Source organism: Phycodurus eques, chromosome 7 (assembly GCF_024500275.1).
Source record: "Phycodurus eques isolate BA_2022a chromosome 7, UOR_Pequ_1.1, whole genome shotgun sequence".
NCBI classification, from domain to species: domain Eukaryota; kingdom Metazoa; phylum Chordata; class Actinopteri; order Syngnathiformes; family Syngnathidae; genus Phycodurus; species Phycodurus eques.
In genome coordinates, this window is record NC_084531.1 from 28,878,183 (window position 1) to 28,900,228 (window position 22,046).

At 42.8% G+C, this 22,046-nt stretch overlaps 3 protein-coding genes across 9 annotated transcripts in view; 2 read left to right on the top strand and 1 right to left on the bottom strand.

Moving 5' to 3' along the window:
• Nucleotides 1–2,718: 2,718 nt before the first annotated feature.
• Nucleotides 2,719–9,711, bottom strand: LOC133405365 (neuronal acetylcholine receptor subunit alpha-10-like). The gene is made up of 6 exons (XM_061682235.1): nucleotides 9,682–9,711; nucleotides 9,046–9,054; nucleotides 6,497–6,694; nucleotides 5,815–5,969; nucleotides 3,825–4,357; nucleotides 2,719–3,158 (listed from the first exon to the last, which is right to left on the bottom strand). Exons 1-6 carry the CDS (start codon nucleotides 9,709–9,711, stop codon nucleotides 2,848–2,850), a joined length of 1,236 nt encoding a protein of 411 aa, XP_061538219.1. The 3' UTR covers nucleotides 2,719–2,847.
• Nucleotides 9,712–11,837: 2,126 nt separating this feature from the next.
• LOC133405156 (post-GPI attachment to proteins factor 2-like) lies at nucleotides 11,838–15,238 on the top strand. Its single transcript, XM_061681871.1, has 5 exons — nucleotides 11,838–12,169; nucleotides 13,337–13,586; nucleotides 13,760–13,866; nucleotides 14,158–14,266; nucleotides 14,821–15,238. The coding sequence occupies exons 1-5, from the start codon at nucleotides 12,008–12,010 to the stop codon at nucleotides 14,949–14,951; spliced, it is 759 nt and encodes a 252-aa protein (XP_061537855.1). The 5' UTR covers nucleotides 11,838–12,007; the 3' UTR covers nucleotides 14,952–15,238.
• A 3,368-nt stretch (nucleotides 15,239–18,606) lies between these two features.
• LOC133404755 (stromal interaction molecule 1-like) overlaps nucleotides 18,607–22,046 on the top strand; it is a 30,807-nt gene continuing 27,367 nt past the window's right edge. For 6 of the 7 annotated variants that reach the window (XM_061680975.1, XM_061680978.1, XM_061680977.1 and 3 more), the window contains exons 1-2: nucleotides 18,607–18,779; nucleotides 20,500–20,627. In XM_061680975.1, coding sequence (XP_061536959.1) covers nucleotides 20,513–20,627 — 115 coding nt within the window. In that variant the 5' untranslated portion in view covers nucleotides 18,607–18,779; nucleotides 20,500–20,512. The remainder of the gene's footprint in view (nucleotides 18,780–20,499; nucleotides 20,628–22,046) is intronic. The other variant, XM_061680976.1, reaches the window with a different exon arrangement.

Genomic DNA, 22,046 nt, shown 5'->3' on the forward strand with positions numbered 1-22,046 from the left:
AGTGAGGTATAAGAGGCCAACTGACCTTATGTGAGTCATTGCTGCGAGGGGACGATGAACAGATCAGACATGAAATTCTGTGCTCAAGTTCTTCTTCTCTGTATGATCACAAACATACAATCGTTTACTGTGAAACACCAAGCGTTGTCTTTTAAAGTGACAGTGGGAGGAAAACGTTTGTAAACACTCTGAAATCTCTTACACTTCGGCATAAAATGTGGTCTGATCCTCATCTAAATCCCATGGATAAACAAAGAGAGTCTGCTTAAACTAGTACCACACGAACAATTCTACAGTATGTGTTTTCACGTTTTTAAATTGAAAATAATAACATGTAACCCTTGGATTTAATAACTGGTTGACCTCCTTTGGGAGTGATCACCTCAAGCAAACTAAATATACTAAAAACACTGAGCTGCCTTGTGAGAATAAACACACAATTGTTTTACTTGAAACAGCATGTACGAGAGTAACCTTTGGCAATGAACCACATGCTGCTTCACCAAGCCCAAAGACATCATCTGTTTATATGTAGCAGCCTGTAATTGTATATTTCCATTGGTTACAGTATATCAACAAAGATGTCAATTGTACAAATCCTAAATAAATGTATATGGTTACTCAGCATAAAATGACTGTAATTCCCAAACATTAAAATGCGAATTTTGTATTTTGTAATTCAAACGAAATACGACAATATTCGATGTTTGGGCGTCTTTCGTGTTTACATATATCATATTTACATAAATAAATGATATGCAGACACCAGCCATGAAAAGAAACTTTTTTTTTGTTGCAACAAGTTCGACTTCAAACAATCATACATTAGCCTAGCATGCACCGGAAGTCCGCTATCCCGTTTTCCGGGTTTGGTCACGTGACGTACAGCATCGAATGGAATACACTTTTGTAAAAAAAAAAAATATATATATATATATATATATATATATATATACATATATATATGAGATACATTATCAAACAGCATTTATTAAAAAGCATCACAATGAAAGAAAACCTTGGAAGCTGAAACCTGCCTACTGAGAAGTCCTTCAACATTCAAGCTAAGTGCTAATTCCCCCTCCTCCAAAATGACTCCTCCAGGCTTAACATACGCTAGGTTTCCTCTAAAGGGAAATGTTTGTTCACTAGTGATTATTCTTCACATTTTGATTTGATTTATTTTTATTTCTTTAAAGGCACAGGAAGTTTAAGAACTCTGTCAAGTTAGTCGCTTTCGCTGACATGCGACGATGATCTTATAACGGACGAGATGTGTCACTTCAACATACATCCTTGACACCAATTAGCTGAGCTTTGGCCCCATCTTGTGCCACGTTAGGGTGTTACGGAGAAGCACAAAAATCACAAATCGGTGAGTTTGTCAGTGAACAGAGGAGAAGATCCACATAAAAAAAGAAATACAGGTGAATTCATTAATAGTGAATAGTGTGGGTGATGACTGTATATTTCGCTGGCATAAATATAAGAACAAAGATTTGTAGTGGGGTTACACTGTATATTGGTTGAAGGAAAGTGAAGTGAAGTATTGTAGTACATACTTTTGGACTTTTGAATGACGAGCTGCCGCTACCGATTCTCCACACAGAAAGGTTTTTCTTTTTAGTTTAAAATGGCTTACTTTAACGAGGATCCCTTTAACGAGGATAAAAATACATGCTTTGATTTGTTTTCATTCGAATGTGAAAATTCTGATTCGGGATTTATTTTTTCATCGGAATTCCAGAATCAATAAAAATCACTTTGCACTGGTCTTATTGTTTCCTTCTTCAGTGACAGTGCCCTTTTAAATAAAAAAATGAACACATTCAATTTGATTACATTGTCAGTCAAGGACAGATTAGTTTTTTTCTTCTTCGAGGTAAAGTTAGTTTTAACTACGTTACGTGAAATATAGTGATTTAAATTGTTGATTGCTATAGTAAAGTCCTGTGAAAATCTATTATTATCTGCAAAGATTGTGAAACGAAGTATTAGAAACAATTACATCCTCTGGAGGAGGGCATCATTACTGTCAAAACATGTTATTATTAATGAGGCCCTCTGGGAGCGCAGGAAATATTGTTATTGTTATTAACTGCCTGGCATGGTAATTACTCCCTAAAGGCTTCGATTAAACCGCTGGTGGCTAATGCTGATGCTATTTGTTAGCGAAGTCCGTTTCACGACACCCCCGAGGAAACCGGCGCGTGACCACTTGTTTGTTTTCTGAACTTTAAACAGTGTAAATGTTTCATGTTGGAACGGAACTGGTGGTCTCGGTTGACGCTTGTTTTTCCACTTTCGATTACACAACGTTAAGCCGGAAGAAAAAAAACAAACAACATTTGGAAAACGTGGTCTAAACAAGGGAAAATATTGAGATTTTATTTGAAATCTTTCTCATCTTAATGACTTCAGCATTTTCCATAGCTGTAACAATAGACTTTATTTAAAATTCATGCAAAATAATGCTTTCGGTAGTCCCAAAAACTGCATTTGGATGTGGGCTGATGAGCCTTTTTGTTCACATCTTACAAATGATTTCGAGTTAATTGAATCACTCAAGCGGTCACATCGTCCTTGGGCACTGTTACGCATGGTTAATGGCCACAATCGGGCAGTTAGGACCTTACGAGGGACTAATTGTGTCACCCGTGAGACCCAGTGTGGACAATATGGAACCCTGAGCGGCTTCCTAATTGATTTGACCTCTTAATTGACACTAGGCTACACGTCCTTTGGCCCCAGCGGAGACCGCGAGACTTCAATGTAAACGCTCGAGAACAGTTCTTCCAGGAGGTGTAGCGATTGGTGGGATTCATCTCCATCGACTCCTCCAAGTCTTCACTTCCCTCTGTGGTCACAGGGGCGAACCGCTTCCATCCCGAAGGTCCGATCCTCCCCGCGGGTCCCTGGCAGGCCATTCATGTCGCGGCTCTTCACCAGTGGAGGTTCCCGCTTCTCGGACTGGGGAGACATGCAGTTTTCCCCGACCTCGTAAACGAAGCACATTCTGGCCATGTACTGCAGGATGACCTTCTTGGCCCACTTGGGCACAGGTTTGGCGTCCGGGCCGCAGTGGTGGATGTTCATGATGAAAATGGTTAATGCAGTGGAGGCGGTGATCATGGTCATGGTGGCGATGTAGTACTTTCCTGTGGATGAGACTGGGGCATGCGTTTGCACATCGGTTGGTTGTGGTTATCAATGCCATTAGGGTAACCCTGACCCTTGGATAGGAACAGTCCTTCTCGGAACCCTAACCCTAAACTGTAACCCTAACCCTAAACCTCAACCCCTCAATGTGATTCTTGGTTCAGGCCTTTCTAGGTGGCGTTTGTACGTTGATCCCTGTGATTGAATGCCTTCCCAAAAAAATGTATGCTAGGTTGACAACTGAATTAGCGTTCTCTTTTGATCCCTCCCCTTAGAGATCGCCACAGTGATTCAGGCTTTTAAGTCGCATGACTTGTCGAGATGTTTTTTTTTTTTTTTTTAATGCCAGATGGTCTTCCAGATGCAACTCTCCCATTTAGCCAGGGTCAGGACAGGCACTGGGGATTTCCAGGGTCTGGGTGTTGCAAAGAAAAGACCAAAACTGGCTGAAAGGCTAGATTGTGGCCCATCCTACCATCACATATGATCGGTTCATTGTAACTCTTTAATGTCTGTAGCTCTCAATGTGCTTCGTCATCTGTGAATTACTCTAACCCACCGTCATCTGGCTTCATCTTGGAGGAATGGATGGCTATGTCAGGACATAGTAATTACACAACGTAACCTTGTTGATACGCACGATACGATTGATCCTTAATCCTTACCGATATGCGGTACATTCTCCGATGGCGGCATGATCTCTGCAACTACCAGCTGAAAGACAGTCAGCGCCAGCATCACGGTGACGCCCAAGGACACTTTTTCTCCAGAGTCGGCAGGCAGATAGAAGCCCAGCGGAGCCAGGAACGAGATCATCACGCACGGTATCAGCAGGTTGAAGACATAGAAGGACGCCCTCCTCTTGAGTTTCAGGGTGTAGGTGACGTCGGGGTAAGGGTCGGCGCAGCAACCGTACAAAATGACATTTCTTTTGGCTGGCATGCCAAGGACTTCCCACTCCACGTTGTCCACCAGGTCAGCCAGGTCAGCGCTCTCCATGGCATTAAGGATGTCCAGCTGGTTGCCGTTGTAGGTCCACGAGCCGTAGGTAAACCTGCACTGCTGCGCATCAAAGGGGAAGAAGGACACGTCCACCTTGCAGGAGCTCTTGGTGATCGCCGGCGAGTCCCACATGATTTGGCCGTCGTGGCGGATGACCACGTTGGTGTCCATGGGGCCAGTAAAGTGGTCATCGGCACTGAAAGGCAGAAAGACACCGTGGATTGATTGCATTTCCGAGGGTTGCTCTCCAACCGGGGTCCTAAACTGAAAGTTCGTGTTCAAGTACCAATCCAAGACTGCAGTAAATTCTATAATGTTGCATAGGTTAAAATAAGACGACTTTAAATTGTCCCAAAGGTGCAAAGTTTGAAGTAAGATGAGGGTCGCTTCCCCAAAAAAATTGCACTGATTAAAGATTACGTTAAATCTCCCCCAGATTGCGCAGTTTGAATAAACCTACCTTAAATCCCCCTAAAATTGTGTAGATTCAAATTAGGCTTTAGACGATCAGGATTGTTGGGGCCGATCACCGATCAGCCAGTTTAAAAAAACGATAACCGATCCGATCACAAGATGGAGCAATGTGCCCATTTACATGACTTGTTCATTTATTGTATATACTTGTGTACTGTATACTGAGTACTGTACCCATCCGTCCGTCCATTTTCTGTACCGCTTATCCTCACTCGGGTCGCGGGCGGGCTGGAGTCCATGCCAGCTCAAAATGATTCTTTCGCATTTTAGACAAAAGTTAAAACATCAATGACCTCTAGGCGGCATTCAAGGATTGGCCACAGACATAAGTTTAGGCCAGATCAACATTACAACATGACAGAAATAATGGCTGCTAACTTACTGTAATTAAAATTACTTTATTGCAATTCAATTACGTTGTGTACATTCTTCAGGTGCCCGATCAAATTTGTGTTGACGCATTTAGATGACGTTCGCCACAACGTACTTCAGTTGTGCACAGACTGCAAATAACTTCCGTGTCGTGTGTCTGAGACACCGCAAAATAGTCCCACACCGATGACGTATTTTTTAACCGTCATGATTGAAAAAAACTTTATTGGCCGTCAGATAGTTACAGGGCTGCGCCACAAGACACGTGACAAGGCTAAAAATAAACTCGCTTTTGGATTCATACGCAACGGCGACGTGGAGTTAATGTCTTGTGCGGGGCCGATCGATGACGTCATTGATCGGATCGGCGAATTACGACATGAAAGCCGATCGTCATAAAATGCTAATTATCGGCCGATACCGATCGCACCAATCAGATCTGCGTAAAGTCATAAAGATCCCCCCAAAGTTGCAAAGGCTAAAACAACACGACAGTATAATGGCCCAAAGTCGCACAGGTTAAAATAACTGGAGTAAGCCGACCTCTGCACTCAAAATACACGAGGACGTGGATGGACCTCCAAAAAGGCACAAGTACACCCACTAAGGGACGAGTCCGCGGGTTGTTGCACTCGTTCCTCAGTTTTTTGTGTCTGTGTTTTATGTTTAGTTGTCAACTGTGGCCATTTACTGATGCATAAAAAACAGACGGAGGTCTGCATACTCCCGTGAATAACGTCCATCTTGCGCCTTTTCTATAGAAACCGAACGGTCGTACAATGGTAACTCGACACCAGTCCGACCTACTTGTTATATAGGACTATATCGGGTCTCCATACATAACTGCTAGGTATACGGATGGTATCGAGGCCATCGTAGTCATCCTTACTCCATTTGAGATGTGCGTCGAGCCACACTTGTCTGATCCACAAATAGGCCGTCAGTATTTGGTTTCGCTCATCCTGTAAAACATTCAACACTGGCATCAAACCAGATCGGTTCTCAGGGCCGTAAAGATCACATTTCAAGTCATGACGATTGTCTCGTAGTGGACTGAGGAGTTAGTCAAATGCCCAAACTATAACCAGCTCTTAAAGGAACTTAGTAGTAAACTGGCCAAAAGTTATCTTCCAAGTGCCTGAGCAAGGTCTGTGAACATAAAAGTAAAAAAAACAACAACAACAACAACAACACAATATTAACCGTAAATATGACATGCGACTATGAAAGTGCCATGAGTTTAAGTGGAATTTAACACAAATACCCTACAGGTTGTGCAAGTAGAAATAAGACCACTATATAGCAGTAAGAAACAAAATCGCCAAAGGTGCACAGGTTCAAATATGAATACGAGTGAAATTCCTTCAAAAGTTGCGCAGACTAAATTCAGATGACCGTAAATCGCCCCCAAAATATTGAGTTTCTCAAGATTCACTGTAGTGTACTGCATTTTTCTACCAAATCCCACTAAATCCACCCCATGTTTTACCATGTCGATGATTTGCGAGAGCGTGACCTGCAGGGTGACGTTCAGTATGGCATCGGTGTCCTCCACCGGCCTCAGCGCGCTCGCGTAGTTGTCAAACAGATCACTGAGGAGCTTCCGGGCAAATCTGCTGTGGGCGCACCACGAGGCTTTGGACACAAGAGACAACATCGCCAATTGGAATGAATTGGAAGCAAACACCTTGAAGGAACCGACCACATTTTCCGGGAAAATGCGCCTTATGTTCCGTCACGTCCCACGGTGTCCCATTTGTTTTTTCCCCCTATAGTCTGACAACATTTCCGTTATTATGTCCAGTGACCCTCCGTCGCGTCCCATAATATGCCCTATTATGTCCCACCATCTCCCACAGTGTGTCCTAACGTGTCCCATTACGTACCGTTTTGTCTCAAGGTGTCCCATCATGTCGATTGTCTCTCATGTTCCCTTTTGTCGATCGTACCACTCAATGTCCCCTATTGAGCCTCGTTATGTACCATTTTGTCCCCTAGTGTTCCATATTGTCCTTTTTGGTGTCCCAATATGGCCGTTTTTGTCCCAAAGTGGCCTAACAACGTACAAGTTGCATCGGGCCTTGCTTTTGGTGCATGTTAAAACATTACGCTAACACGTTCAACCTTTGAAAATAAACCGAAAGCTCGCCAATAGGCTAAGTGAAGGAAAGTACGGCAGCTAGCTTGTTAGCATGTGCAAAAGTGGAGTCGAATACTAATATTAGCTTCCAGCCGCTAGCTAGTTGGCTGCTAACTTGTGTGTTTTAACATTTAACATTGGAATGACTGATTTTTTTTTTTTTTTTTTTTAACACTTGCATTCTGGTTAATATAAACACTCCCTGCTTAATGAAAGTTTTTAGTTTTTAAAAAAAAATTGGTATTCAAATGAAGAGTGAGCCCTTTTCCACAATGTTTTATGATTGCGCCGATAAACCAGAGGTGGGAGGAAGTCACAAGTGCCAGTCATAAGTCCAATTCTTAACCTTCAAGTTTCAAGCAAGTCGGAAGTTATTATGGCAAAAAGTTAAGCAAGTCAAGTGGCGACCCAACTAAAAAGTGGAGTCCAGCCATTACTTGGGTTAAGCCAGTCACAAGTCATACAATCTTGCTCAGTCAATATTTTGCCCTTCTTCTCCCTCAGACATCTGGACTTTGGCCTGTTTTACTGCCGCTTCCCCGCCCCACCCCCCATAATCCTTGAATCCAAATATAATCATCTGATTCCTGTCACACTGCATTTGTACAATTAATTCTCAGTTTTTACTGCAGTTGAAGTGAATCCGGCGGTTCAGACGTGGCAGATGGTGGGCCGGGGCCACGTCAGGGTGGATTGCACCACGCCGTGACCGCTTTGCAAGGAGATCCCGACCCAAAACCGGAAACCAGCGCACACTTCCTCGAGCCGTTGAGCATGTAAGTGGAAAGTGTTGGTGTGACACACACACAAACACGAGGTTGGAAGATGAATATGATTTTCTGATATTTGGGGTTGTTGAATGTGTTACGGGACAGTGTGCTAGCAGGAGGTGCGTTTAAACATTTGGATGTGCCAGATGTTTTCTGTTGCAATGACAGTTTACAAAGAGGGTCCACACCGGAGGGATTATGATGGAGTGAAATCGCGAAACATCTGGACGATGCAAAACCGTTTGGCGTGTTCGAAAAAAAAAACAAAGCAGACACTTCATTAGGTAGATTGTATGCGTTAAGGCTACAGTTGCATATTAAAAGTCCCCCCCCCCCCCACTCATATAACCCAAAATATTAGAAACAGCTCTCAGTGCGACGATGCCTTGAAAATACATACATCACTGCAAATCACTATAATACATTGCTTAATTAATCATAAAAATGACAGTTCGGATGAGATGTTGCAGTACACCAAACATTGAAATAAACCAAACTTTTTGTTTTAAATGAATACATTTTCAAAAAAAAGAGTGTTTCTAATGTATGAGAAATGGAATAATAATTATTATTATTATCAGTGATTTAATAACAGTGTTCTTACAATGTGTAAGATTTTTATTTATTTTTTTCTGAGCCGCTTCTCCTCACACGGGTCGCGGGCGTGCTGAAGCCTATCCCAGCTGTCATCGGGCAGGAGGCGGGTGTGTGTGTGTGTGTATATATATTAAAGGAACAGTCTGTTCCTAATGTATAGAAAATAGAACAAACTAATAAACAATAAAGCGATTTTTTTTTTCCTAATGTAGAATTTTTTTCGTTAATTAACTATTATTAACTATTAAAAACAGTGTCCCCAATATATGAAAAACAAAAATCCTTTTAATTTATGGAACTAAATTAGGAATAAAAAATGTTTGTATATTTTTTACTGAAGTCTTCAAAACAGTGTTCCTATACAAAACCAAAATTAAACCATATAATGATTTAAGCAAACTATTGACACATTGATTTTATTTTTTTGCGCTTCCTATGAAAATTATATGAACAAATGGGCCTCATCAATTGCATCCTTTTTTTAAAAAAAATAAATACGGAAAAAATAAAAAAGAAATTTAAAAATCTTACCTGGCAACACTGAGACACAAATAAACAAGCACAAGTAAACTTTGCATTTCGGATCGATGAAAGCAATCTACACTGAATCCACGAGCATTTAAACCGTGCCAGCACGAAATACCCCCCAACAATTGCAATAATAATGTGACAAAAAAAAAAAAAAAAAAAAAAGGCAAAACAGTAAATAAAAGAATCAGCAAGCTTTATCGCGTGCTGCTCTCCATCCTTTACTGTGTGCATATGTGTTGTACCGGGAGAGCCCGGGGAGGCGGGGCATAAGGCAGATGACGTCATCTTCATTACGTCAACGCATCGTTTTTTTTGAGTTTTTTTATTTATTTTTTTGGGGGTTGCGTCTAGCACCACGGAGAGCTCCATCACCTCCTCCCAGTTCGACCCCGGAACAAAAACACACACTTTCAAGCAGATATTAATAATTGATCATGTGACGCTTTATGCGAGGTGTGCGCGCGCGTGCTTGCGTGCACGCGTGCATCCTCCCCGCGCGTGCACGTCGCTCGCTTGTCGCCCAGCATCTTCTGCGCTGCTGCGGGGCCACTTCTTCCACGCGGACGAGAGGCTCATCGAGTGGGTGACAACGTGTTCTTCTTATTGTGCGTGTCATGTTTTTTTTTTTTTGGTCACACTCTGCTCCATCCACGCAACGGACGCCATCTTTGCCAGGTCACTTTATTAGGCACACCCGCACAACTGTTTCCTAAAAATGATGCTTTGGCAGAGATGCTGTGGGCTGATAACAATAAGGTCATTATTGTGGTTGGTGAAACTGTACTGCATCATATTGATGGCTATTTATAATATTTTGGTGAGCCTATGAGGCAAAATATTAAAAGCGCTAGTGACAAGCACACAGCTCTTGGGGGTGGGGGTGGGGTGGGGTGGGGATAAGAGACCACCGCAAAATTATCTGCTTTAGATAGTTTATTATGTTTGAGTTAATGAACATTTTTGTATTATTCTAGAAACAATTGACCACATAAATCCCATCATCTAAAATACAATATTGTCATTTGGAGTATTGAATGAAACATAGTCAAAATACCAATGGAGGTCCAGTGTGTGTGTGTGTGTGTTTTGGGGGGTGTGCCTCTAAATTTGATCTCGAACTAGGCATACTAAAAATCCATGAGTAATTGGCGCACCACAGACTTTTTTTCTCTATCTTGCGGGATTTTGTGGTGATCATTTTTCCTCACGGACCATTACTTCAGACGCAGGAGGAAATAATGCGTCAAACAGAATGTCCAAATTTTGCGATCATTTCACACTTTAAAAAAAAGGAAGATAAAGTGCAATGTGCAACTGCACATCTACAGCAAAGTGAACATTGTTAGCTAATTTAATGTAGCCTACCACTGTTATTTAGAATAAATTCTAATCTCGCCACAGTGGTCAAGGATAGACACAGCTGCTGGGGCACTTTCAATTGCTTTAATTAAAAAAAAAAAAAAAAAAAAAAGGCATAACAAGCACCTTCATACAATCGCCGCACAGCCACAATTGACGCCGAGTCACTTGACACGCAAACTAGTTAACTGTCAGTCAACTCTACAGTCTCATTGGCCGAATCCGACGTCACTCAACAGGCCAGACCCTCCTTTTTAAAGCCGCACACATTCAAAGTCACAACGACTACAATGGAGAATGTGAGGACGGCGACCCCGAGTGGACAAAAATACTTGCACCGGCAATGTGACAAGACGTCCGTAAAATGACAGTCTGTCAAAATGCTGAGTTTGTTTGGAATGGCCACGTCAACCGGAGTACAACGCACCAAGAATTTTGTTCTCCTTTTCACACTTGAATTCCGCAATCACTGTAAAACTACAACAACATACAAATGTGTTGTTTATCCCACGATCAGCTACAATTGAACACATTCCAACCCTACGTTCGGCATATACAAATTATATAAAGTGCTTGACTAGCATAATCCTAACGTTAGCCTACTGAACATATTAGCTCCGGTAGCTTAATGCTCGCGTCATCTTAGCAAATATATGAATTGTCGTCTCCACTACATCGTCAAACGTATTCGCTCCCCTGCCTTGACGTGCCTATCAACGAAGTGACATTCTTAATTCATGGTGTCAGTGCAGCTAACAGCGCCAGCACATCTGGAAAGGCGTTCCGCAGGGTATAGGGGAGTGTTTGCCAGAGAGTTTCATCACCTTGTTGGACGAAAAGGCCTGTCGCTCAGTCTGCCCTCGAAGTCAGCCCAGAGATGTTCTATGGGGTTGATGTCAGGATTCTGTGCAGGCCAGTCAAGTTCATCCGTATCAAAAGTCTTTGTACAATGCTTCTTTCCGTTCCGTCCTCTCGTGAAATGCATTCATCTTCACACCTTCACCTTTCGCTATTGTTCGCGACACGTGTATTTCTAATTCAAGCAGTTTCAATACACACTCACCAGTTACACAAAATCTGCACACTTCTCTGGGAGAGGGTCCCACACCCTCGATGTTTGCGATAACATTGTTCAACACCCACTTTTTGTCAGGGGTGTCGTCGCCGTGGGGGGTGTGGGTCTTTCAACACCCCCGCTTTTTCCGGCCAAAATTTTCGACACCCACACTTTTTTTATGGTAAAAGTGTTCAACGCACCAACCTCCCCACAGAGGCATCACACCTGTGGGGAATGTGGGTGTTTGAACACCCACACTTTAGCCGGTGAAACACCCACATTTAGTAGTAGTAAATGTAGTATACAAGTATTTTTCGTCAACAGCCACATTTTCCCCTCGGGTCTCAAACCTAAGGGGCTTATGGCCATTTCAACGCCCACACTATTCATGGTCGAAGGGTTGAACATACTTTTATTGTTGTTATAAAACATTACGGTACATTCGCCTATGTCTCCTCTACTCGTTTACAGCTTCCCCCCCTCTCGTTTGTTTCAGTTTGTCCAAACAGCCTTTTCTTCTCCGTGGTTACAGGAGCGGTACGAAAGATGATAGCGGACTCGTACAGCCACGAGAGGCCTCTGGTCATCCGCATCTCCTTCACCGCATGTGCCCTGGGCACCGTCAGCCTGCCGCTGTTGGCCCTTGTAATCTGCGTCCTCATCTCCTCCGTCTTTCACTTTGAGGACTCCACCAGCACACACTGCAAGGTAGGAAAATGACAAGATGTTGATTCGCGTAAGACGCCTACGGCCCATCGAGCCTTTACATGATCTAGTCCTGGACTATTTCTGTCGTTGATTTAGTTTTTTTCTCTAAAATAGGCTCATTAAAATAAGATTATTTGTTTATGGTAAAAAAATATAATAATTCAAATTTAAAAAATATCAGTAAAATCAACTATTTAATTACACATTTTACATTTATTGGTTGTCATAAAATGAAAAATGGTCAAATAAAATATTTTACATTATACATGTAACATATTTGTATTCATTTTATTAAATTGGTAATTTATTGATCACAAAAAATCTAATACAAAATTGGTAAAATAAAATATTTTACATGTTCATGTACTGTTTTTTTTTTAAATTATTTCATTGAAATTTCAATAGTAAATGTATTGATTGCAAATAAGAAAATAAAAAAATGATAATCTAAAATATTTTAAATTGGAGACTCTAAAATTGCCCGTAGGCATGACTGTGAGTGCGAATGGTTGTTTGTTTCTATGTGCCCTGCGATTGGCTGGCAACCAGTTCAGGGTGTACCCCGCCTCCTGCCCGATGACGGCTGGGATGGGCTCCGGCACGCCCGCGACCCTAGTGAGGAGAAGCGGCTCAGAGAATGGATGGATAGATGGATAAAATATTTTACAGATAAAAAAAAAGTTGTGTTTTATTAAATCTCCATGAATTTTTTGATTGCAAATAATGAAAAAAAAAACATTCCAATAAAAATCATACCCCTTGTAACATTTTTGTATCTATTACATAATTGGTTGACTTATTGATTAGGAAAGCAGAATAAAAAAATGGTCAAATAAAATATTTTAAATGTGCATGCAACGTTTTTGTATTTCTTTTATTCAATCAGAATCTATTCAATCATTGGTTAATTAATTATAATTAAATTAATTAAATTAAATGAAGTTACTTAAAAATAAGAATGAATTATGATTTTATTAAAATAATGTATTACTGTGTATATATTAGTAAAAATATAAAGAAAAATGAACAGACAAAATAAAAACATTCATAATTGATGTATTTCCCAAAAAAAAACTGTTTACTGACACATTTTAATTTGATGTACGATTGGCCTGGCCCATCGGCCACTTTTAAAAATCCAATGTTGTATCGTGTGTGTGTTTCCAGGTTCCCAACTACCTGCCGTCCATCAGCGCCTCCATCGGCCTGAGCCCCGAGCGCCACATCTGGCGCTTCTGCGTGGGCCTGCACTCTGCGCCCAGGCTCCTGGTGGCCTTCACCTACTTCAAGTTCTACCAGGTGCGCTTTTCCGCCCGGCTGCCCGAGCGCTCGCTGGCCTACCTCAGCCTGGCCTTCTCCGTCTCCGAGAACCTCGGCCTGCTGCTGCTCACCTACGTGTCGTCCAACGAGACCTACTGTGAGTAGGCGTGCCTCGCCGTCGGCACCCACACCCGCTTTTCCTCAGGGGTGTTGCACCCGTGGAGCTTGTGGGTGTTTCAATGACAACGCTAATATTATCATCATAATTATAATATAGATTTTTCCACTCGTCCCCTTTAACGCAAGCGTCGCCTTCCCTTCACATTTTAGATGTCCACAAGGAAGGCTTCATCCTCTTCATTCTGAGCTCGTTCATCTACATGCTCATAACGTGTCGCCTGTGGAAGGCCGTCAAGAAGTGTTCGTTAAATCCCGAGGTAAGCCGCCCCTGGCTGCACACATTGTCTCATTAAAAGATTATACCGTGCTACCTGACTTAAGAATATATTTCGTTTCGCGAACACACTTGTATCTCAAATCAACTTTCTCCATTGAGAGGAATGAAAATGCCATTCATACGTTCCAGACCCCCAAAACATTCTTTTTTTTTTTTTTTTTTTTTTTTTTTTTTAATAGTCGGCTGCTATCGTGTAGTGGCGGAGTGTTGGAGCACATTTAAGTCATGGCACTATTGAGGTTTGTTAATAATTGTTTTGTTTCCCCCCCAGGATGCCAAATCCCATCACTGGAAAGTGCGCTTCTTACTCCTCAAATTGTGCTTCTGCGCTTTCGCCGGATTCTTTTACATCAAACACAACTTGTACTGTGAGTCGGGGAGTAAGTATGCAAACTCTTGACACAAGTCATTCAATATTTCTGAGGAAACATTTTTTAGGGGTATAAAAGTACACCAATTATCACAGTTTGGTTTGTAACCTTGATTTTTAGGTCACGACTCGGTTCATATCTGGTATATTAAGTGAATGAAATGTAAAATATCAAACTGCTTTTCTTTTGTCTAAGCAGGAAGATAAATGAAAATAAAACAACGTGAAAAGTACTAGCTTGTAAATTCCCATCATTACTGCAGCAGGTTTGCAAATCAATACGCTAATGTTTGAGTTGTTTCTCCAGGGTTCATGCTAGCTGTGTTAGCTGCGATGCTAACTGGTCAAGAACAAATTTAGCTATCTAAAAAAAAAAAAAAAGAAAATCTTGGATCTTAATGTCTTTTTATTCTAATATAATTCACGGGGTTGTGTCAACAATAATTTACGCAAGGTTTCTGTATTTTGTGCATGGGTTATTTGAAGTTTCATGGAAGTTTGAAAATGTTGTCCAATTCTGGAATGCACCATTATTATTATAAATAAATGACTTTTCCGCCCCAGGTTACACATTGTTTGCCCTGTTCGAGTATCTCGTCGTCTTCTCCAACATGGCCTTTCACCTCACGGCGGCGTGGGACTTCAGGAGCCGCGAGGTGATGATCATTTCCTCCTCCGAGGCCAAGAACTTCTAACTAGAGACCCCCCAAGGACTCAGCGAGACCGGCGTCGAAGACCGGGTCACTGAGGAAGAACGCCACCACTGAGGCCTTTTTTCCCCCACACGTGATGAGTTGACGTAGAGTAGATGCACGGAGGTTAGAGGACGAATGTCGACCTGCCAGGATGCTCAAAGGTTCTCCGTCTCGCCCAAATATTGACGTGCTGCTGCTTGTTTTGTTTACTTGTGCAGAGTCTCACAGTGACGTCTAAGTGCAATGTCCACAGTGATCACAGTGTGCCAAAGTATTGCTCTCAAGTTAAAAAAGCGACAAAAAAAACATAAATAAAAATGTATTGCACAGTGGTGAGCAACAATGTTGTTATTTACTGTAAATTCTACTGGAGGTGCTATGAATGTAATACTTATTTTATAATTGGATTGGAGAGGAGTAATATACCTCCCATGGGCTCACCACCTGTGGGAGGGGCCATAGGGGTCGGGTGCAGTGCGAACTGGGCGGTGGCCGAAGGCGGGGACCTTGGCGACCCGAGCCCCGGCTACAGAAACTGGCTCTAGGTACGTGAAATGTCACCTCTCTGGCAGGGAAGGAGCCCGAGCCGCTGTGTCAGGTCGAGAAGTTCCTACAAGATATAGTCGGGCTCGCCTCCACACACGGCTTGGGCTCCGGTACCAGTCCTCTCGAGAGGGGTTGGACTCTCTTCCACTCTGGAGTTGCCCACGGTGAGAGGCGCCGAGCAGGTGTGGGTATACTTATTGGCCCCCGGCTCGGCCCCTGTACCTTGGGGTTCATCCCAGTGGCCTTAGGCTGGGGGGGGGTCCTGACTGTTGTTTGTGCCTATGCACCAAACAGCAGTTCAGAGTACACACCCTTTTTGGAGTCCTTGGAAGGGGTGCTGGAGAGCGCTCCCGCTGGGGACTCCATCGTTCTGCTGGGGGACTTCAATGCTCAAGTGGGCACTGACAGTGAGACCTGAAAGTGCGTGATTGGGAGGAATGGAGTGATGTTCTGTAATTGGACTTCTGTGCTCATCATGGACTGTCCATAACGAACACCATGTTCAAGCATAAGGGTGTCCACACGTGCACTTGGCGCCGTTCGATGATCGACTTTGTGGTCGTGTCATCGGACTTGCGGCCGCATGTCTTGGACACTCGGGCGAAGAGAGGGGTGGAGTTGTCAACTGATCACCACCTGGTGGTGAGTTGGTTCCGATGGTGGGGTAAGATGCCGGTCCGACCTGGCAGGCCCAAACGTATTATGAGGGTCTGCTAGGAACGTCTGGCAGAATCCCCTGTCAGAAGGAGTTTCAACTCCCACCTCCGGCAGAACTTCACCCACGTCTCGGGGGAGGCGGGGGACATCGAGACCGAGTGGACAATGTTCAGCGTCTCTATTGCCGAGGCGACCGACCGGAGCTGTGGCCGTAAGGTAGTTGGTGCCTGTCGTAGCGGCAATCCCTGAACCCGTTGGTGGACACCAGTAGTGAGGGATGCGTCAAGCTGAAGAATGAGTCCTATCGGGCCTTTTTGGCCTGTGAGACACGACAGCTGATGGGTACCGGCTGGCCAAGCGGAAAGCAGCTTTGGTAATCGCTGAGGCAAAAACTCGGGCGTGGGTGTTCGGTGAAGCTATGGAAAACGACTTCCGGACGGCTTCGAGGAAATTCTGGTCCACCATCTGGCGTCTCAGGAGGGTGAAGCACTGTATCGTGGGGATGGGGCGCTGCTGACCTCGACTCGGAACGTTGTGAGCTTGTGGGGGAGAATACTTCGAAGACCTCCTCAATTCCACCGACACACCTTCCCATGAGGAAGCAGAGTCTGGTTTCTCTGAGGCAGGCTCTCCTATCTCTGGGGTTGAGGTCACCCAGGTGGTTAAAAAGTTCCTCAGTGGAAAGGCCCCGGGAGTGGATGAGATTCGCCCGGAGTTCCTAAAGGCTTTGGATGTTGTAGGGCTGTCCTGGTTGACACACCTCTGCAACATTGCGTGGACATCGGTGACAGTGCCACTGGATTGGCAGGGTGGTGGTCCCCCTTTTTAAAAAGATCGGAGGCTGTGTTCCAACTACAGGAAGATACCACTCCTCAGCCTCTCTGGTAAGGTTTATTCAGGGGTGCTGGAGAGGAGGATCCGTCGGGAAGTCGAATTTCAGATTCAGAAGGAGCAGTGTGGTTTTCGTCCTGGCCGTGCAACCGTGGACCTATATATAAATTCCTATATCTGTGTCTTCTAAGTCTCTGTACTTCTCAATCAACACCCTCAAGGTAAATAATGCATCTGTGGTACTCTTTCTAGGCATGAAACCATACTGTTGCTCGCAAATACTCACTTCTGTCCTGAGTCTAGCCTCCGCTACTCTTTCCCATAACTTCGTGTGGCTCATCAACTTTATTCCTCTATTGTTCCCACAGTTCTGCACATCACCCTTGTTCTTAAAAATGGACACCAGCACACTTTTCCTCCATTCCTCAGGCTTCTTCTCACCCGCTAGAATTCTGTTGAACAAGCTGGTCAAAAACTCCACAGCCACCTCTCCTAAATGCTTCCAGACCTCCACAGGAATGTCATCAGGACCAACTGCCTTTCCATTTTTCAGTCATTGCCACTTCCTGGCCCCCCACACTTACCTCTTCTACTCTTCCTTCTCTCTCATTTTCCTCATTCATCAACTCCTCGAAGTATTCTTTCCATCTATCTAACACACTATTGGCACCAGTCAACATCAGAATCAGAATCAGAATCATCTTTAGTTGCCAAGTATGTCCAAAAAACACACAAGGAATTTGTCTCCGGTTGTTGGAGCCTCTCTAGTACGACAACAGACAGTCAATTTACAGAACACTTTGGAAACACATATTTCCACCTCTATCCTTAATCACCCTAACCTGCTGCACATCCTTCCCATTTCTATCTCTCTGTCTGGCCAACCTATAGAGATCCTTTTCTCCTTTTTTAGTGTCCAACCTGGCATACATCTCATCACGTGCCTCTTGTTTGGCCTTTGCCACCTCTACCTTCGCCCTGTGTCGCATCTCAATGTATTCCTTTCGCCTCTCCTCGGTCCTCTCAGTGTCCCACTTCTTCTTAGCTAACCTCTTTCCTTGTATGATTTCCTGTACTTTGAGGTTCCACTACCAAGTCTCCTTCTCTCCTTTCCCGCCAGAAGATACACCAAGTACTCTCCTGCCTGTTTCTCTGATCACTTTGGCTGTAGTGGTCCAGTCGAGAGCCTGTTTCAGCTCTTCTCGAAAAGCCGCACAACACTCTTCCACCACACGGTTCTCTGCTCTTCCTAATCGTCCTCCCCACCACCAGAGTCATCTTTCACACCACCATCCGATGCTGGCTAGCCACTCTCTCCCTTTACACTTATTAACATCCTTCAGATTACAAGATGTAATCCGCTTTTACTTGAGTGTTGTTGTTGTTTTTTTACTGAGTACTTTCTTACTCCAGTAAATATTTGGAGGACTACTTTTTGAGTCATACTATTTATTTTTCCATACTCACCCACAAGATGGCCACCTTTTGCCATGCCCCCCCGACGAGGTCCGTGTGTACTCCAGACTGTAGGGGGCGAGCGTCACCACTTGACAGCCAGAAGGCAAACATAAATGAGCGTAGAAGAACTGGCTCAAGTTGCGTCCCAACATTCTGCGGCGCTTTCAGCTCCGGCAGCGGCCAACTCGCTCAGGCTCTCCGCCCGGGGGAAAGATCCAGACAGGAGACGTCTTCCAAAGGGGACTCCCTCATCGCCTTTTTTTTTTTTTTTATGTCCGAAGCGATGATAATCTACGACTAGGACGTACTTCAACGCAGATTGTTTATTCATGACACGTAAGTTTTGTTCCACTATTGACTGGGCGCTGCGACGGTGATGATGTTGTAGCAGCTACGACTTACTTCATGAGCGTCCTACTCGTCGTCCAATTGTGCCATTGGACTCGAAACCTTGTCCCGCATTAGCAATCACGCTTAATTGTGTGGGAAATGTTACCATTATGAAAATGTCGCGCGTCGAAGTTAATGTCCTCATTGTCACGCACGCTAGCTTAAACTCGGCAGTTGAACTAGCCTTCGCCTTATACTTGGTGACAATTAGTCATTGAGTGTTTGTTTAGTCCCCATTTTATTTATTATTATTATTATTTTTTTTGTCACCAGAACAGCACAGTCATTTCAAATGCCTGACTATTGCTAAGAACATTAATCCACATTTATGTGTTTACCCATCTAGAGTGTCTTAATACTCAGCTCTTGGTGTCGACCTGCGTGATATGGACAAAACGATACAAGTAATTTAATATCCCGATAGCGATATATATCCTGATACATTTCCCCCCTTACAATTACATAACTAATGGCAATTTTCTGTGATATCTTCTCCTTTTATTTATGAAATGCACATTTTACATAGACCACACAATTAAATGTATCACATATCAATAAAAATAACATAATATCCACTCAAAATATCTGGCACTACAATCACTTTTCGAGGAATGCAGTAAAGTGAAAAGAATTCAAATAAATACAACGTTTCAACTAACATTGGCGTATGGCCTGCAATTTTTCCCAGTAAAGTTATTACTAAGGAGAGGAAAAGCAATTACGATACAATGCAATAATAATTCTAATTTTTTAAATATCTGATGTACGAGTGCTAGTGTTACTGGCAAGAGTGTCTGGCTCTTGCTGCTGTCAGTTATTTGGTGTCACAGTGAAAAAGGTAAAAACCTTTGGCAGTTTTGATTTGGAAAAAAACAAACAAACCAAAAAAAAAAAAACGGTTTGGTTTCCTCTCGCCTTCTCCTCTTTTCCTCTCCATTGGGATAACTGCCTCAGTTTCCTTAAAAGATTCCTTACAAGGTTTTTCTCAAATCAAGTACTGCTCATGTGCACTAAGACGATGGACTAGTCCATTGCATGTGAAGGGAGGGGGCAGTTGAAATGATAATGATAGATTCAGATGATAGATTTTGGTGTGTTTTTGAGCGCGTAAATTAAGACTAAAACAATTTTAAAAGCCAAAGTCTTTATTAATCGGTTTTCACGAGATGTTTTGGGGGCCCTTGGAAATGTTGGGGTCTCAGGCAATTGCCAGTGTTTGCCTAATGGGAAGTATGTTCACCCCTAACTACAGGACAGTTCTGAATTATGTACAGTAGTGATAGTTGATTGGCTTTAAAGTCAAATCTCCAATGCCCCCCACTACCTACCCCAATTCAATATTTATTTTTTCACCTTTGATTAATAAGGCAAAGCAAATGACAATCAAAATTTAGCTTTTTGGGTTTTTAAATTTAATTATAAAATAATTGTCAACATGTCTATAATTTACCCAGATGAATTTATGATTATTATTTTGTTGAATGTGAATTTAATACTGAATTTTCTTTCCATGGAATTGTTTAAGGAGTGACAGTATTTACTTGTGAGACTGGTGATGGCTTAAACTGGAGCACTGTCTGGCTTTTCATCATGTTTGCATGCTAATATGTGCCCTGAGAAGAAGAAAAACGGGTTTTATCTGACTCGTCTTCTCTTGTGTTTGCAGCAGTGGAGCAGTCATGGAGCTCAACAAAATCGTGACCCTGTGGATATTTGGCTTGTGTGTCATCGGAGAAAGTCGCACTGACAGGCCCAGTTCCTCCACGGCCGACACTGCTGAAAATGGAATATCAGGTGAGCGGGGTTGAAATATCCAGAAAGTTTTCGGTAAATTTCCACAGAAAGTTAAACTGGGGAATTTTGGTTGAATGTGATTGTTTTAGTCAGGAGAAGTCCAAAAGGTTTTCCCGAAGCCTACCTTCAATTTTGTTTTTTTTTGCATAAATTAAAAAAAAAAAAAATTCCCCCCCAATTAGTGTCCAAATTTGATCATTTTTGTCAGTTGTAATGTGAGATTTTAGTCTGTCACAAATACCCACCCATCTGATTTTTTTTTTTTAAGCAATAACTGTCATATTTCTTTTGTCTGCTTTTTAAAAATGTGCATTACCCAAATTTGTACTTAAGTTGGAACGTGCTGGTAAATTACTGACCTATGCTAATTCTGTAATAAAGTCATATTACAGAAAACAATTACATGAAAAATACTATAAAAACGATCACGATAAATGGAAAAATAAGACCAACCCTAAGTATTTTTTATTTAATTTTTTTGCATTTATATATTTATTGTTGTTGTTATTATAATGTCCTTTCTTGTTTCTCTATCAAATTGTTTTTCTTTTGATATGGCTCCCCCTTGGTCTGAAATAAAGAGCTGCCAACTAGCCAGGTTTTACATGGAGCCTTCTATTCCGATTTATGATCGGTTTAGAAGCCCAAGCCAAATGAAAATTCTCCATATAAACACCTCAGTTGGAATAAACAGGCCGAATCTGAATCATTCGGTTTCAGAGGGGTGCAGTATTCCTGTTTTGCCAAACGATAAATTCAAATGTGTACCATCATTCAGAAAAGAGCCGGGAAAAGCTCTGTCCGCAGATGCTTCTTCTCGACGTGAATCCGCGTGAATCAATCAAATATACGTTGACGTTTGCTGTAGTCAACTACTGGCTGAATAACGTATGCCACTGAGGTTATGCTTAATAAACAGTTAACGTTCCCGTGTTTGTGTTAATTGGGGATTAACACACACAACAACTCAGAGTGATGTTTTTAAACGACTTTGCTGCAGTGGAGCGAGCTGTTTAGCGCCTTAATTCGCTAGCTCGTGGGCTAGCTCGTTAGCGCCCGGCCCGGCTAGCGAACACAACAAACAGTTAACTTTACCTTAAGTGTCTCTGTACTGTGAATCTACACGCTGCACGTGGAGGAAGGCTGTGGTGGAGTATTGGCCGGAGGCAAAACTGACAAGCGTGTACCGGTCTGCCGGCGTTCCGTGAGCCCATGGGCTAGTGGCTAATGACACAGCCGGCCAACTCTGTCTGCTCACTGTGTGATCCGCATGCCGGCTCACCACAACAATGGCCATTTATTGAGTGCGTAAAAACTATCGTTGTGCATTTTATTTATGGAACGATATGTCGATATAGTAATTATCGTGACAGGCCTATCCGTCACGATGTTGACTGGTGGACGAGTTTCGAGTCAGGC

Excerpts from the sequence above, each read along its gene's own strand:
- LOC133405156 (XM_061681871.1), top strand. The coding sequence starts at position 12,008 with ATGATAGCGGACTCGTACAGCCACGAGAGGCCTCTGGTCATCCGCATC. Across the intron at positions 13,587-13,759 it reads GTCGTCCAACGAGACCTACT|ATGTCCACAAGGAAGGCTTC; the intron begins GTGAGTAGGCGT and ends TTCACATTTTAG. Across the intron at positions 13,867-14,157 it reads AGTGTTCGTTAAATCCCGAG|GATGCCAAATCCCATCACTG; the intron begins GTAAGCCGCCCC and ends TTTCCCCCCCAG.
- LOC133405365 (XM_061682235.1), bottom strand. The coding sequence starts at position 9,711 with ATGGCGTCCGTTGCGTGGATGGAGCAGAGT. Across the intron at positions 5,970-6,496 it reads TCTCGCAAATCATCGACATG|GATGAGCGAAACCAAATACT; the intron begins GTAAAACATGGG and ends AATGTTTTACAG. Across the intron at positions 3,159-3,824 it reads GGAGAATGTACCGCATATCG|GAAAGTACTACATCGCCACC; the intron begins GTAAGGATTAAG and ends TCTCATCCACAG.